Genomic DNA, 12,591 nt, shown 5'->3' with positions numbered 1-12,591 from the left:
TGCACATAAGAATCACCCTGAGTACTTAGAAAAACTTCTAGGTTAGAACACCAGATATTCTTAATTGATTGTCATGAAACACAAAGCCAGATTAGGTGTTTTTAAGTTAGCCTTAGGAATTCCAATGTGTAGGGCGTGTTAAGAGTCACTGTACTTACATAGAGGAAAGGGAAGTAGGCAGAGAGGGTTTAAAGACAAAAATAAGTTAAACATCACTAAGCACTAGAGAGAGTAATGATTTTCAGTCCCATACAGAGACTTTACAACTGAAGGGATCCCATTGAATATGATGAAAAAAGCTGGAGAAGAAGGAAAGATCTAAGAAAAGACACTGAGGGGCTGGTTGTCTATGTTGTGTGGACTCCTTGGGAGCTGATATCAGAATCTACTTTGTAAATACAGATGGATTTGGGACTGAAGCTGTTTCCAGGCTCTTCTTAATCCAGGGTTGTTCTGAATTAGTAAAATTGAATGGCCAGCTGGATAGGAAGGCAGAACAATTTTAAGCGCAACACTCCAGAAAAAACTGGCATTGACGACATTGGACATGTACACAAACAGAACAGCTGCATTTGAAATATAGAGAATGAGAAAGCAGCTGGTTTCCTTGATGGCCCTCATGTGAGACTCCCTGCTGGGGTCTCTGGAGCCAGTGGCACTATTTCTCATGTGCAGGGTATGTCTCCTGAGAGAGAAAATCAGCAGAGTGGTTGCTGCAGTGGACATGATTAGAGGAGGAAGGATTCCCAAACTTAATAAAGAAGCCACATTGACCACATTAGTCTCAATCATGTACATTGTGAGGTTGAAGATGTTGGAACTTTGTGAATTGTTGTTATACACAATGTAGGTGTCCTTGCAGAAGAACACGCTGAAGCTGAGTGAAATAAACACAGAGAGACACAGAAGCCAGGGCATTAATCCAGAAATTCTCCACTTTAGTTTAAGGAATAGGCGGTAAGAAAAATTGGCAATCTTTACACAGTGGAAGAAGCTAAGCAAAGCGGTGAACCAGAGGTCGCAATAATTTAAGAATACAAAACTTACTTTGGAGAAACAATAGGAAACACTGTCGTAAAAAGAATCTTTGAATATGAAGAACGTCGTTTCTACCAAGATGATGCTTTGGAAGCCTATTCTGAATATACTCAGGAGAAGCAGAATTCTAGTATTTATGGAAACTGCCTTTTTCTGAACCCATGGGACCACATTCACAGCCATGACGATCCCATTTGCAACGATACCAACGAGGCACTCTGTGGCTACAACTGTCAAAATTAAGATGGCAAATGGTGGCACCTCGTATATCCAGTAGTCGCTGGATTGAGCCATTCTGGGTGGTTTCCCTTTGGAGCCTGGAGGAAAATGTGTCCCTGACATTCAACAAGCAGGTCCTTGCCAACTCCCATGATTTATGTCATAGGAGGAAGAAGCTCATGTGCCATTCTCAAACACACTTAATTTGTTTATCCACGAATTCTTATCTGTAAATATGGAGATGCAAATGATGGAATTATTTGGTTTCAAGTGCTTTCCCTAGATTTGGACATGTGTATTTCCATTTGGTCAAGCCTTCCAGGGAAGCACTTGTATGGTTTCAATATTATAAACCACTAACATGGCTTTGGGAAGCCAGCTTTTGACATCTTCAGCTTAAGTACTTAATATAGTAAAACAAGTTACTATTTAATGAGTTTTCAATTGTGAACTCATGGAATTCAGAAATTAAATATCTCTATGTGAATATACATAGATCAGTTTGAAGTGTCTGAATTTGTTAAATGTGTATATAAGTACATATACATTCATACTATTTTAAATAGAGACTTCTTATTTTGTGCTAGATAAAGTCCAAACAATACACATGTACACACACACACACACACACACTACTTACACATTGCACATTTCTATTATATCCACTTTTTAGACAAGAAAAATTTGAGTCATGCGCACCTGTCCAAAGCGCACAGCTGAAGAGTATGAGATTTGGTATTCAAATAGAAGTCATTTAACTCCAGAGCCCATTCTTTTTCTTTCTTTCTTTCTTCTTCTTTTTTTTTTTAAAGTTTTGACTTGGCAGTGGTGGTGCACACCTTTAATCCCAGTACTTGGGAGGCACAGACAGGCAGATCTCTGAGTTTGAGGGTAACCTGGTCTACAGAGTGCTTTCCAGGACAGGCTCTGAAGCTACAGAGCAAACCTGTCTCAAAAAGGTTTTGATAATTTCATATAGCATATATAAATATATATATTTATATAGTTTCTACTCTCTCTCCAACTTCTCCAATGTGTTCTTCTTCTACACCCTCTTAAATTTTTGACCTCTTCTTTATCCAAGACCACACACGCGCGCGCACACACACACACACACACACACACACACACACACACACACTACCAAGTTCATTTAGTAATGTTCTTATGTACTTGTGCTTAGTGCTCACCAGTTAGGAATGATTAACCTGGATAACTTACCATTGGGTCATCCCTATAGAATTCAGCTCTCCAGTTCTTCTCTCAGAAACCATTAATTGTTTATAAATTTCATCTTCCATATGGTCATGTTAACTTGTGTCATCATACAGTTCTTCTCCCTCTCCTTCTTCTCCTCCTTCTCCTCTTCCTCCTCTTCCTCTTCTTCTTCCTCTTCTTTCTCTTCTTCCTCCTCTTCTTCTCCTCCTCCTCCTTTTCTTCCTCTTCCTTTTCTTCTTCCTTCTTCTCTTCTCCTTTTTGATATTTTGAGGCTGGATTTTGACATGTAGCCCAGGCTGTTGTAGAATTTACTCTGTACACCAGGCTAACCCTGAACTCAGATCTGCCAACCTCTGCCTTCCTAGTGTGGGGTATTAAAGGTATGCACAACCATGCCTGGCTTCATTATGCTATTCAAGTTCAGACAGCTATGTTGAGGTTTCACGGGTGCAGCTTTCCCACAAGGCACTATCTTCCAGCACATAATCACCTGGATCCTCTGACTCAGTCTCTCATCCCCTGGGATGAACCCTGATCCACAGGTATTGGGCTTATGCTATAGATGTATTAGTTGGGAAGCACACCCACCATAGTACATTCTTGCTCACTGTGCAGATTCTTCTGTGTGTGTCAGACATTAGGTGGATATGTGACTCAACTGTGTCATTTTCCTGGTAGTCTTTTATGATATCCTTAAAAGGAATAATTAGACGAAGACACATTTGCATTCATGAGTTCATTAAAATCTTGATAGCTGTTCCCCCACCCCATTTTGAAAGGTACTTGTTTGATGTCTATAAAGTTAAGGTTAATAATTTCTCTTATTTCTCTCAAGAAGACACTACTTTTAAAATGAGACTGCATTTTGAAAATATTTATTTCTCTCTCTTTGTGTCCCATATGTGTGCAGGAGCCCATGGAGAAAAGAAGGGGGGGGCTGAATGACCTGGTACTGTAGTTACAAGTGGTTGTGATCCAACTGACATGTGTCCTTGGGGTGAAACTGGGGTCCGCTGTTACAGATGGTTGTGATCCAACTGACAAGTGTCCTTGCCATGAAACTGGGGTCCGCTGTTACAGATGGTTGTGAACCAACTGACAAGTGTCCTTGCCATGAAACTGGGGTCCGCTGTTACAGATGGTTGTGAACCAACTGACAAGTGTCCTTGCCATGAAACTGGGGTCCACTGTTACAGATGATTGTGAACCAACTGACAAGTGTCCTTGGGGTGAAACTGGGGTCCGCTGTTACAGATGGTTGTGAACCAACTGACAAGTGTCCTTGCCATGAAACTGGGGTCCGCTGTTACAGATGGTTGTGAACCAACTGACAAGTGTCCTTGCCATGAAACTGGGGTCCACTGTTACAGATGGTTGTGAACCAACTGACAAGTGTCCTTGGGGTGAAACTGGGGTCCGCTGTTACAGATGGTTGTGAACCAACTGACAAGTGTCCTTGGGATGAAACTGGGGTCCGCTGTTACAGATGGTTGTGAACCAACTGACAAGTGTCCTTGCCATGAAACTGGGGTCCGCTGTTACAGATGGTTGTGAACCGTCTGACAAGTGTCCTTGCCATGAAACTGGGGTCCGCTGTTACAGATGGTTGTGAACCAACTGACACGTGTCCTTGCCATGAAACTGGGGTCCGCTGTTACAGATGGTTGTGAACCGTCTGACAAGTGTCCTTGGGGTGAAACTGGGGTCCACTGTTACAGATGGTTGTGAACCAACTGACACGTGTCCTTGCCATGAAACTGGGGTCCGCTGTTACAGATGGTTGTGAACCAACTGACAAGTGTCCTTGGGGTGAAACTGGGGTCCACTGTTACAGATGGTTGTGAACCAACTGACACGTGTCCTTGCCATGAAACTGGGGTCCGCTGTTACAGATGGTTGTGAACCAACTGACAAGTGTCCTTGGGGTGAAACTGGGGTCCACTGTTACAGATGGTTGTGAACCAACTGACAAGTGTCCTTGCCATGAAACTGGGGTCCGCTGTTACAGATGGTTGTGAACCAACTGACAAGTGTCCTTGGGGTGAAACTGGGGTCCGCTGTTACAGATGGTTGTGAACCAACTGACAAGTGTCCTTGGGATGAAACTGGGGTCCGCTGTTACAGATGGTTGTGAACCAACTGACAAGTGTCCTTGCCATGAAACTGGGGTCCGCTGTTACAGATGGTTGTGAACCGTCTGACAAGTGTCCTTGCCATGAAACTGGGGTCCGCTGTTACAGATGGTTGTGAACCAACTGACAAGTGTCCTTGCCATGAAACTGGGGTCCAGTGGGAGAGCAGTAGCACTCTTAACTCTTGAGCCCTCTCTCCAGCCTTAAGACAGAACTTCCCTTATGGAATAAATTACTGAGGTAACTCATTTCTTCAATTATATACGTATGATTACACTCATATACGCACACTTTCTGTTTTAAATAAAACAGTAGCAAAACAAGACTTGCTGGGAAAGTTCCACAGCTATTTTACAAGGCAGGCTAACAGCCTTAGTGCAAAAAGAAAGCCATATTCTTTGAAATTTGGAATGTTAAAATGAAAATAGGTGGAAATGAGTCAGGAAAGTCCAATATGTAAGCACAGGTCATACAGTGATAGACAGATTGTGTGCTCAAAGTGAGTTAACTTTGTGTCAATATGTGTTATCCTAAACAGGGATAAGAAATTAATTCTAATGGGATGTTAGTGGGTGAGAAGCTTACAAAAATCCTTGTAAGATTTGAGTTTTTCATTACTCAAGGCTTCTTTTTCAAATGACAAAAACCTTATAAAGTCTTTTTGGCCTAATTATTTTATATAAATTAAGTCATACTTAAACCCCTGCTATTAAAAAATTTTTTGAGGCAGAGTTTCTCTACATTAGCTTACTATGTAGATCAGGCTGGCCTCGAACCCACAGTGATCTGCCAGCCTCTGCTTCCCGAGTGCTGGAATTCATGACCAGTGCAACCATACCCAGTCTTTTCTTTCGTTTTTATTTTATGTGTGTGGATTTTCTGCCTGCATGTGCACACAGTGACCCTGGAAGCCAGAAGAGGGGCTTGTATCCACTGGGACTGGAGTTACTAAGTTGCCTTGTGGGTACTGAGAATCAAACCTGTGTCCTTTGGAAGAGCAACAAGGGGTTTTAACCACCTAACCATCTCTCGGTTAAACCTGTTCTGGAGTTCCGATGGTTCCCTCTGCTCTCTGATGGTTTCTGCCCTCTTGCACACTAAGTGACTTTCTCCTTTGCCTACTGATCCACACTTCCGAGTGAGTAGAGATGGTCATGATCTCTCAATCCAATGCTTTCCTCGTTTGTTTTCTTTATTTTTCTCTCATACACACTTTTTTACTAGCCCAATGCCCATATCTAGAATACAGGATATGGATACTTGATGGGTCAAGAAATGCCTACTGTGTGAGGGACCACAGATGTGAACCTGTTCCACCTTGACTAAAGGTCCCAGAGTTTGATCTTCATTTTGTTCTTCCAAAGTTGTTGACAACAGGTATGGCTACAAACCAAAGATACTTAGGCTGTGGTTAATTAGCATTTTGAGTATAGACGTGACTCCCTCCCCCTTGCTATTCCTGCTCCTTCAAAGGAGATTGGCAGGAGGTTCCAGAGAGTACCTGCCCAAGGATACCTGGTTTATTCCTTATATTATGTTAATGAAGTCTGTTGCCTCTTCCTCTTCCTTCCCCCTTTGGAGTGAGCTATTTAAGACATGTGAAACATAAATGTGGGCAATTCAGTGTTCACTGAGTTTCCCTCCCAATGCTGTTCTGTGTTTCTGTCATCTCTCATTTCTCTCAGTTTTTTTTTTTTTTTGCTTAATAATTCTAATCCGCATGCTCCTATCCTGGCACATATGAACTCCATTGAGGCTGGATCCCTACAGATGCTTCCCCAGCGAGGGGTTTAAGACACTAATAACCTACTCATAGACACTCTCTCTAATAAAGGACTTGAGAAGAAGCAACATGTGCATCTGTAGGCCTTTAGCCATATCCTGTGTGGGAACACGAACACTGAGGTGGAATGAGAACAAAATTCATTTTGTGTTGCTCTGAGTTTCAGATTCAAGATGGTGACAACTGGATACATCAAGCTGATAGCTATTTGGTTGAGAATTCAAGTACAATGGATAAATTGGAAAACCGATAATTGAGGGGAAACCAGAATTATCTTTTAGGATTATAATATATTTTAAGAAAGATATTAAAAAACTCAATTTATCAGGGTTTTATTTAGATTTTGCATTTATATATTCCGTGAGATTTATTTGTATTTACTATTTTTTTATTTATTCTTTGAAAACAGACATAGGCACAATATATCTTGATATTATCACCCCTATGCTTCTGCTTCCTCTTTCTCTAGGATTCTGTGAAGTTTCTTGTGTTGCATTTTTTTTGTGAAGTTATAATAACTTATAGAATCTGTTGAGCACCTTTCTTGTGCTTCTCTGAAATTGTTCAATTTTTTAAAAAATATATTTTCGCTTTTTTTTCTGTCCCTGGCTCATTGGGCTACCAGGTGCCCCTGTTTAGGTGCTGAGGAGTTCCATCTGGATGGGTCCTTTGCTCAAGAACAGTTCTCTGCTCCTACACTAAGACTACCCACCCAGAGCAGTGAGCGCCTGCATACAGGGTAGGCCTCAAGGTACTCTGCCAGGGAGCCCAGGCACCTTCAGCTTGTGCTGCAGGGTCTCCTGTGCTCCTCTGGATCCCAACCCCGTCCTGCCTGCCACATTCTTCCTTTTGTCCCCTGCTCATTGGGCTACAGGCATCCCTGTGTAGGTGCTGAGGAGTTCCATCTGGACTGGTGAGTGTGTGCTATCCAGGGGCGGATAGTCCCGGAAGAGAACACAAACCCTCCTCTCCCAGCTCCTGCTTGCTTTCTTTCTTTCTTTCTTTCTTTCTTTCTTTCTTTCTTTCTTTCTTTCTTTCTTTCTTTCTTTTTTTAAACTTTTTTTTATTGAGAAAATGAGAAAAAAAAACAAGTTTCCACCTCCTGCCAGCCTCCCATTTCCTCCCCCTCCTCCCACCCTTTTTCCCCTCCCCCCACTCCTTTCCCCCTCCCTCTCCAGTCCAAAGAGCAGTCAGGGTTCCCTGCCCTGTGGTAAGTCCTAGGTCCTCCCCCCTCCGTCCATATCTAGGAAGGTGAACATCCAAACTGGGTAGGCTCCCACAAAGCCAGCACATTACGTAGGATCTAAACCCCTTGTCATTGTCGTTGGCGTCTCATCAGGTCTCATTGTTCGCCATGTTCAGAGAGTCCAGTTTTATCCCATGCTTTTTCAGTCCCAGTCCAGCTGGCCTTGGTGAGCTCCCACTGGATCAGCTCCACTGTCTCAGTGGGTGGGTGCACTGCTCGTGGTCCTGACTTCCTTGCTCTTGTTCTCCCTCCTTCTGCTCCTCATTGGGACCTTGGGAGCTCAGTCCAGTGCTCCAGTGTGGGTCTCTGTCTCTATCTCCATCCATTGCCAGATGAAGGTTCTATGATGATATGCAAGATATTCGTCAGTATTGCTATAGGATAGGGTCATTTCAGGTTCCCTATCCCCAGCTGCCCAAAGAATTAACTGGGGACCTCGGCTTGGGCACCTGGGAGCCATTCTAGGTTCAAATCTCTTGCCAACCCTAAGGTGGCTCCCTTAACTAAGAATTGTGCTTCCGTGGCTGTCTTTCTTACACACGACCCAGCCCCCCAGGCCCACCCCCCAAGCCTGCCCTGCTGTCTGCTAGGTCTTTTGCTCAAGAACAGTTCTCTGCTCCTACACTAAGACTACCCACCCAGAGCAGTGAGTGCCTGCATACCAGGCAGGCCTCAAGGTGCCCTGCAAGGGAGCCTGGGCACCTTCAGCTTGTGCTGCAGGGTCTCCTGTGCTCCACTGGACCCCGCCCTGCCTGCCACGTTCTTCCTTTTGTCCCTGGCTCATTCGGCTACCAGGCATCCCTTTTAAGGTGCTGAGGAGTTCCGTCTGGACTGGTGAGTGTATGCTATCCAGGGGTGGATTGTACCGGAAGAGAGCACAAATCCCCTCCCCCAGCTCCTTCTGCAGGGCTGTCTTTCTTACACAGGACCCCACCCTCAAGCCTGCTTGCAAGGTCCTTTGCTCAGGAACAGTTTCCTGCTCCTACACTAAGGATACCTACTCAGAGCAGTGAGTGCCTGCCTATCGGTCAGGCCTCAAGAACCTTGGCAAGGGAGCCCGAGCACTTTCAGCTTGTGCTGCAGGGTCTCCTGTGTTCTACTCGACCCTGCCCTGTCCCCTCAAGTTCACCCTTTTATCCTCGGGTCATTGGACTACAAAGCGTCCATGTTTCAGTGCTGGGAACGGTTCCTGCTTCTACACTGAGGAGATACACCCAGAGAGTCAGTCACAGCAAAGACTGGACCAAGACACCAGGCCTCTCCTGGCTCCATTTGAAGGAAGAGATGGGAAGGCGCCAATGCAAGAATTCCTCTAACAACATGAAAGGCAACATGATATCACCAGAATCCAGGGATCCCGAAATAAGAAGATTTGTACACCCTACTCCAGAAGAATGAGAAGAAATCGGCTCAAAAGTGAATTATATGAAATGAATAGAGGATCTAAAACAGGAGGTGAAAAACTGCCATAAACAATTAGAGATTACAAACAAAAAGGTAGAGGAAGTGAATAAATCGCTCAAAGATAGCCAAGAAAACCAAGAGAAACAAGAAAAAGCAATCAAACAGGTAAGGGAAGCGGTTCAAGACTTGAAGAATGAAATGGAAGTAATGAAGAAAACAAAAACCGAGGGAAGGATGGAGATAGAAAATCTGGGTAAATGAACAGGAACTATAGAGACAAGTACTACTAACAGATTACAAGAGATAGAAGAAAGAATGTCAGACACTGAATATACCACAGAGAAAATAAACACACTGATCAAAGAAAACAACAAAACCAACAAAGTCTCATCACAAAACATTCAGGAAATCTGGGACACAATAAAAATACCAAACCTAAGAATAATAGGGGTAGAAGAAGGAGAAGAAGTACAGCTAACGGTCCAGAAAATATATTTAATAAAATTATAGAAGAAAACTTTCCCAACCTAAAGAAAGATATTCCTTTGAAGGTTCAAGAAGCATACAGAACATCGAATAGACTGGACCAAAAAAAAAAAAACCCATCTCCTCGCCATATAATAATCAAAACACAAAACATACAGAATAAAGAATATTAAGAGCTGCAAAGGAAAAAGTTCAAGTTACTTATAAAGGTAAATCTATCACACTTACACCTGTCTTCTCTATGGAAACCATGAAAGCCAGAAGGTCCTGGATAGATGTGCTGCAGAAACTAAGAGACCATGGATGCAAGCCTAGACTACTATACCCAGCCAAGCTTTCGTTCAATATAAATGGAGAAAACAGCTGTAAAAGTTCTTTGGTGGAGTTTTGGTGGTCGCTTATGTACACTATCATCATCTGCGAACAACGAAAGTTTAACTTCTTCCTTTCCAATTCGAATCCCCTTGATCCCATTATGTTGTCTTATTGCTATTGCTAGAACTTCCAGCACTATATTGAAGAGGTATGGTGAAAGTGGACAGCCTTGTCGTGTTCCTGAGTTAAGCGGGATGGCTTTGAGTTTCTCTCCGTTTAATTTGATGTTAGCTGTCGGTTTGCTGTATATAGCTTTTATTATATTTAGGTATGACCCTTGTATCCCTAATCTCTCCAAGACTTTTAACATAAATGGATGTTGAATTTTGTCAAATGCTTTTTCAGCATCTAATGAAATGATCATATGGTTTTTTTCTTTCAGTTTGTTTATATGCTGGATTACATTGATAGATTTTCGTATGTTGAACCAGCCCTGCATCTCAGGAATGAAGCCTACTTGATCATAATGTATAATTTTTCGGATGTGTTCTTGGATTCGGTTTGCCAGTATTTTGTTGAGGATTTTTGCGTCGATATTCATGAGTGAGATCGGCCTGTAATTCTCTTTCCTGGTTGAGTCTTTGCGTGGTTTTGGTATCAGAGTAACTGTAGCTTCATAAAAGGAATTTGGTAGTGACCCTTCTGTTTCTATATTGTGGAATACATTGAGGAGAATAGGAATTAGGTCTTCTTGGAAGTTCTGGTAGAATTCCGCATTGAACCCATCTGGCCCTGGGCTTTTTTTGGTAGGGAGGTTTTTGATAACAGCTTCTAATTCTTCGCGACTTACAGGTCTGTTTAGATTGTTCACCTGGTCCTGGCTTAATTTTGGTAAATGGTATTTATCTAAAAAAGTGTCCATTTCTTTTAGATTTTCCAGTTTAGTGGCATACAGGCTTTTGTAGTAAGATCTAATGACTCTCTGAATTTCCTCTGTGTTTGTGGTTATGTCCCCCTTTTCATTTCTGATCTTATTAATTTGTGTGTTCTCTCTCTGCCGTTTGATTAGTTTGGATAGGGGTTTATCAATCTTGTTGATTTTCTCCAGGAACCAGCTTTTTGTTTCATTGATTCTTTGGACTGTTTTCTGTGTTTCTATTTTGTTGATTTCAGCCCTCAGTTTGATTATTTCCAATCTTCTACTCCTCCTAGGTGAGTCTGCTTCTTTTTTTTCTAGAGCTTTCAGGTGGGCTGTTAAGTCTTCAATATGTGCTTTCTCTGTTTTCTTTAAGTGGGCACTTAGTGCGATGAACTTTCCTCTTAGCACTGTTTCATAGTGTCCCATAAGTTTGAGTATGTTGTTTCTTTATTTTCATTGAATTCAAGGAAGACTTTAATTTCTTTCTTTATTTCTTCCTTAATCCAGGTATGGTTCAGTAGTTGACTGTTCAGTTTCCATGAGTTTGTAGGCTTTCTGGGGGTAGCATTGTTGTTGAATTCTAACTTTAATCCATGGTGATCTGATAAGACGCAAGTGGTTACTAATATTTTTTTGTAACTGTGTAAGTTAGCTTTGCTACCGAGTATGTGGTCAATTTTCGAGAAGGTTCCATGAGCTGCAGAGAAGAAGGTATATTCTTTCCTGTTCGGGTGGAATAATCTATAGATGTCTGTTAAGTCCATTTGCTTCATTACCTCCATTAATTCTCTAATTTCTCTGTTAGGTTTCTGTTTGATTGACCTGTCCATTGGTGAGAGAGGAGTGTTGAAGTCTCCTACTATTAGTGTGTGTGGTTTGATGGCTGCCTTGAGTTTTAGTAATGTTTCTTTTACATACGTGGGTGCTTTTATATTAGGGGCATAGATATTCAGAATTGAGACTTCATCCTGATGAATTGTTCCTGTTATGAGTATAAAATGTCCCTCTCCATCTCTTCTGATTGATTTAAGTTTGAAGTCCACTTTGTTAGAAATTAGTATGGCCACACCTGCTTGTTTCTTAGGTCCATTTGCTTGATAGGCCTTTTCCCAGCCCTTTACTCTGAGTAGGTGCCTGTCTTTGTGGTTGAGGTGTGTTTCTTGTAGACAGCAGAATGTTGGATCCTGTTTTCGTATCCAATCCCTTAGTCTGTGCCTTTTTATAGGTGAGTTGAGCCCATTGACATTAAGTGATATTAATGACCAGTGGTTGTTAACTCCGGTCACTTTTTTAGTAGTGGGGTTTGTGTGTTTCCCTTCTTTGAGATGCGCTGGTGAAAGGTCTCTAGATGACTGAGTTATTGTGGGCATTGTTGGACTCCTTGGTTAGTGATTTTCCTTCTATAATTTTCTGTAAGGCTGGATTTGTGGCTACATATTGTTTAAATTTGTTTTTATCCTGGAAAATTTTGTTTTCTCCATTTATAGTGAACGAAAGCTTGGCTGGATATAGTAGTCTGGGCTTGCATCCATGATCTCTTAGTTTTTGCAGTACATCTATCCAGGACCTTCTGGCTTTCATGGTTTCCATAGAGAAGTCAGGTGTAAGTCTGATAGGTTTACCTTTATAAGTAACTTGGCCTTTTTCCTTTGCAGCTCTTAATATTCTTTCTTTATTCTGTATGCTTTGTGTTTTGATTATTATATGGCGAGGGGATGTTTTTTTTTATTTATCCAGCCTATTCATTAGATCTTACTACAAAAGCCTGTATGCTACAAAATTGGAAAATGTTAAGGAAATGGACACTTTTTAAGATAAGTACCATATACCA

At 42.0% G+C, this 12,591-nt stretch overlaps 1 protein-coding gene across 1 annotated transcript; it reads right to left on the bottom strand.

Annotated features, from left to right (window-relative positions):
• Positions 1 to 378: 378 nt before the first annotated feature.
• LOC142838438 (taste receptor type 2 member 39-like) lies at positions 379 to 1,332 on the bottom strand. The gene has a single exon (XM_075953904.1). The coding sequence runs from the start codon at positions 1,330 to 1,332 to the stop codon at positions 379 to 381; it is 954 nt and encodes a 317-aa protein (XP_075810019.1).
• Positions 1,333 to 12,591: the final 11,259 nt, after the last annotated feature.

Source organism: Microtus pennsylvanicus, chromosome 19, assembly GCF_037038515.1.
Source record: "Microtus pennsylvanicus isolate mMicPen1 chromosome 19, mMicPen1.hap1, whole genome shotgun sequence".
Taxonomy (NCBI): Eukaryota; Metazoa; Chordata; class Mammalia; order Rodentia; family Cricetidae; genus Microtus; species Microtus pennsylvanicus.
The sequence above is the reverse complement of the archived record's forward strand: the minus strand, read 5'-3'. Positions and strand labels throughout refer to the sequence as shown.

Bases quoted from the DNA above. Each gene is read 5' to 3' on its own strand.
- LOC142838438 (XM_075953904.1), bottom strand. From the start codon at position 1,332: ATGGCTCAATCCAGCGACTACTGGATATACGAGGTGCCACCATTTGCC.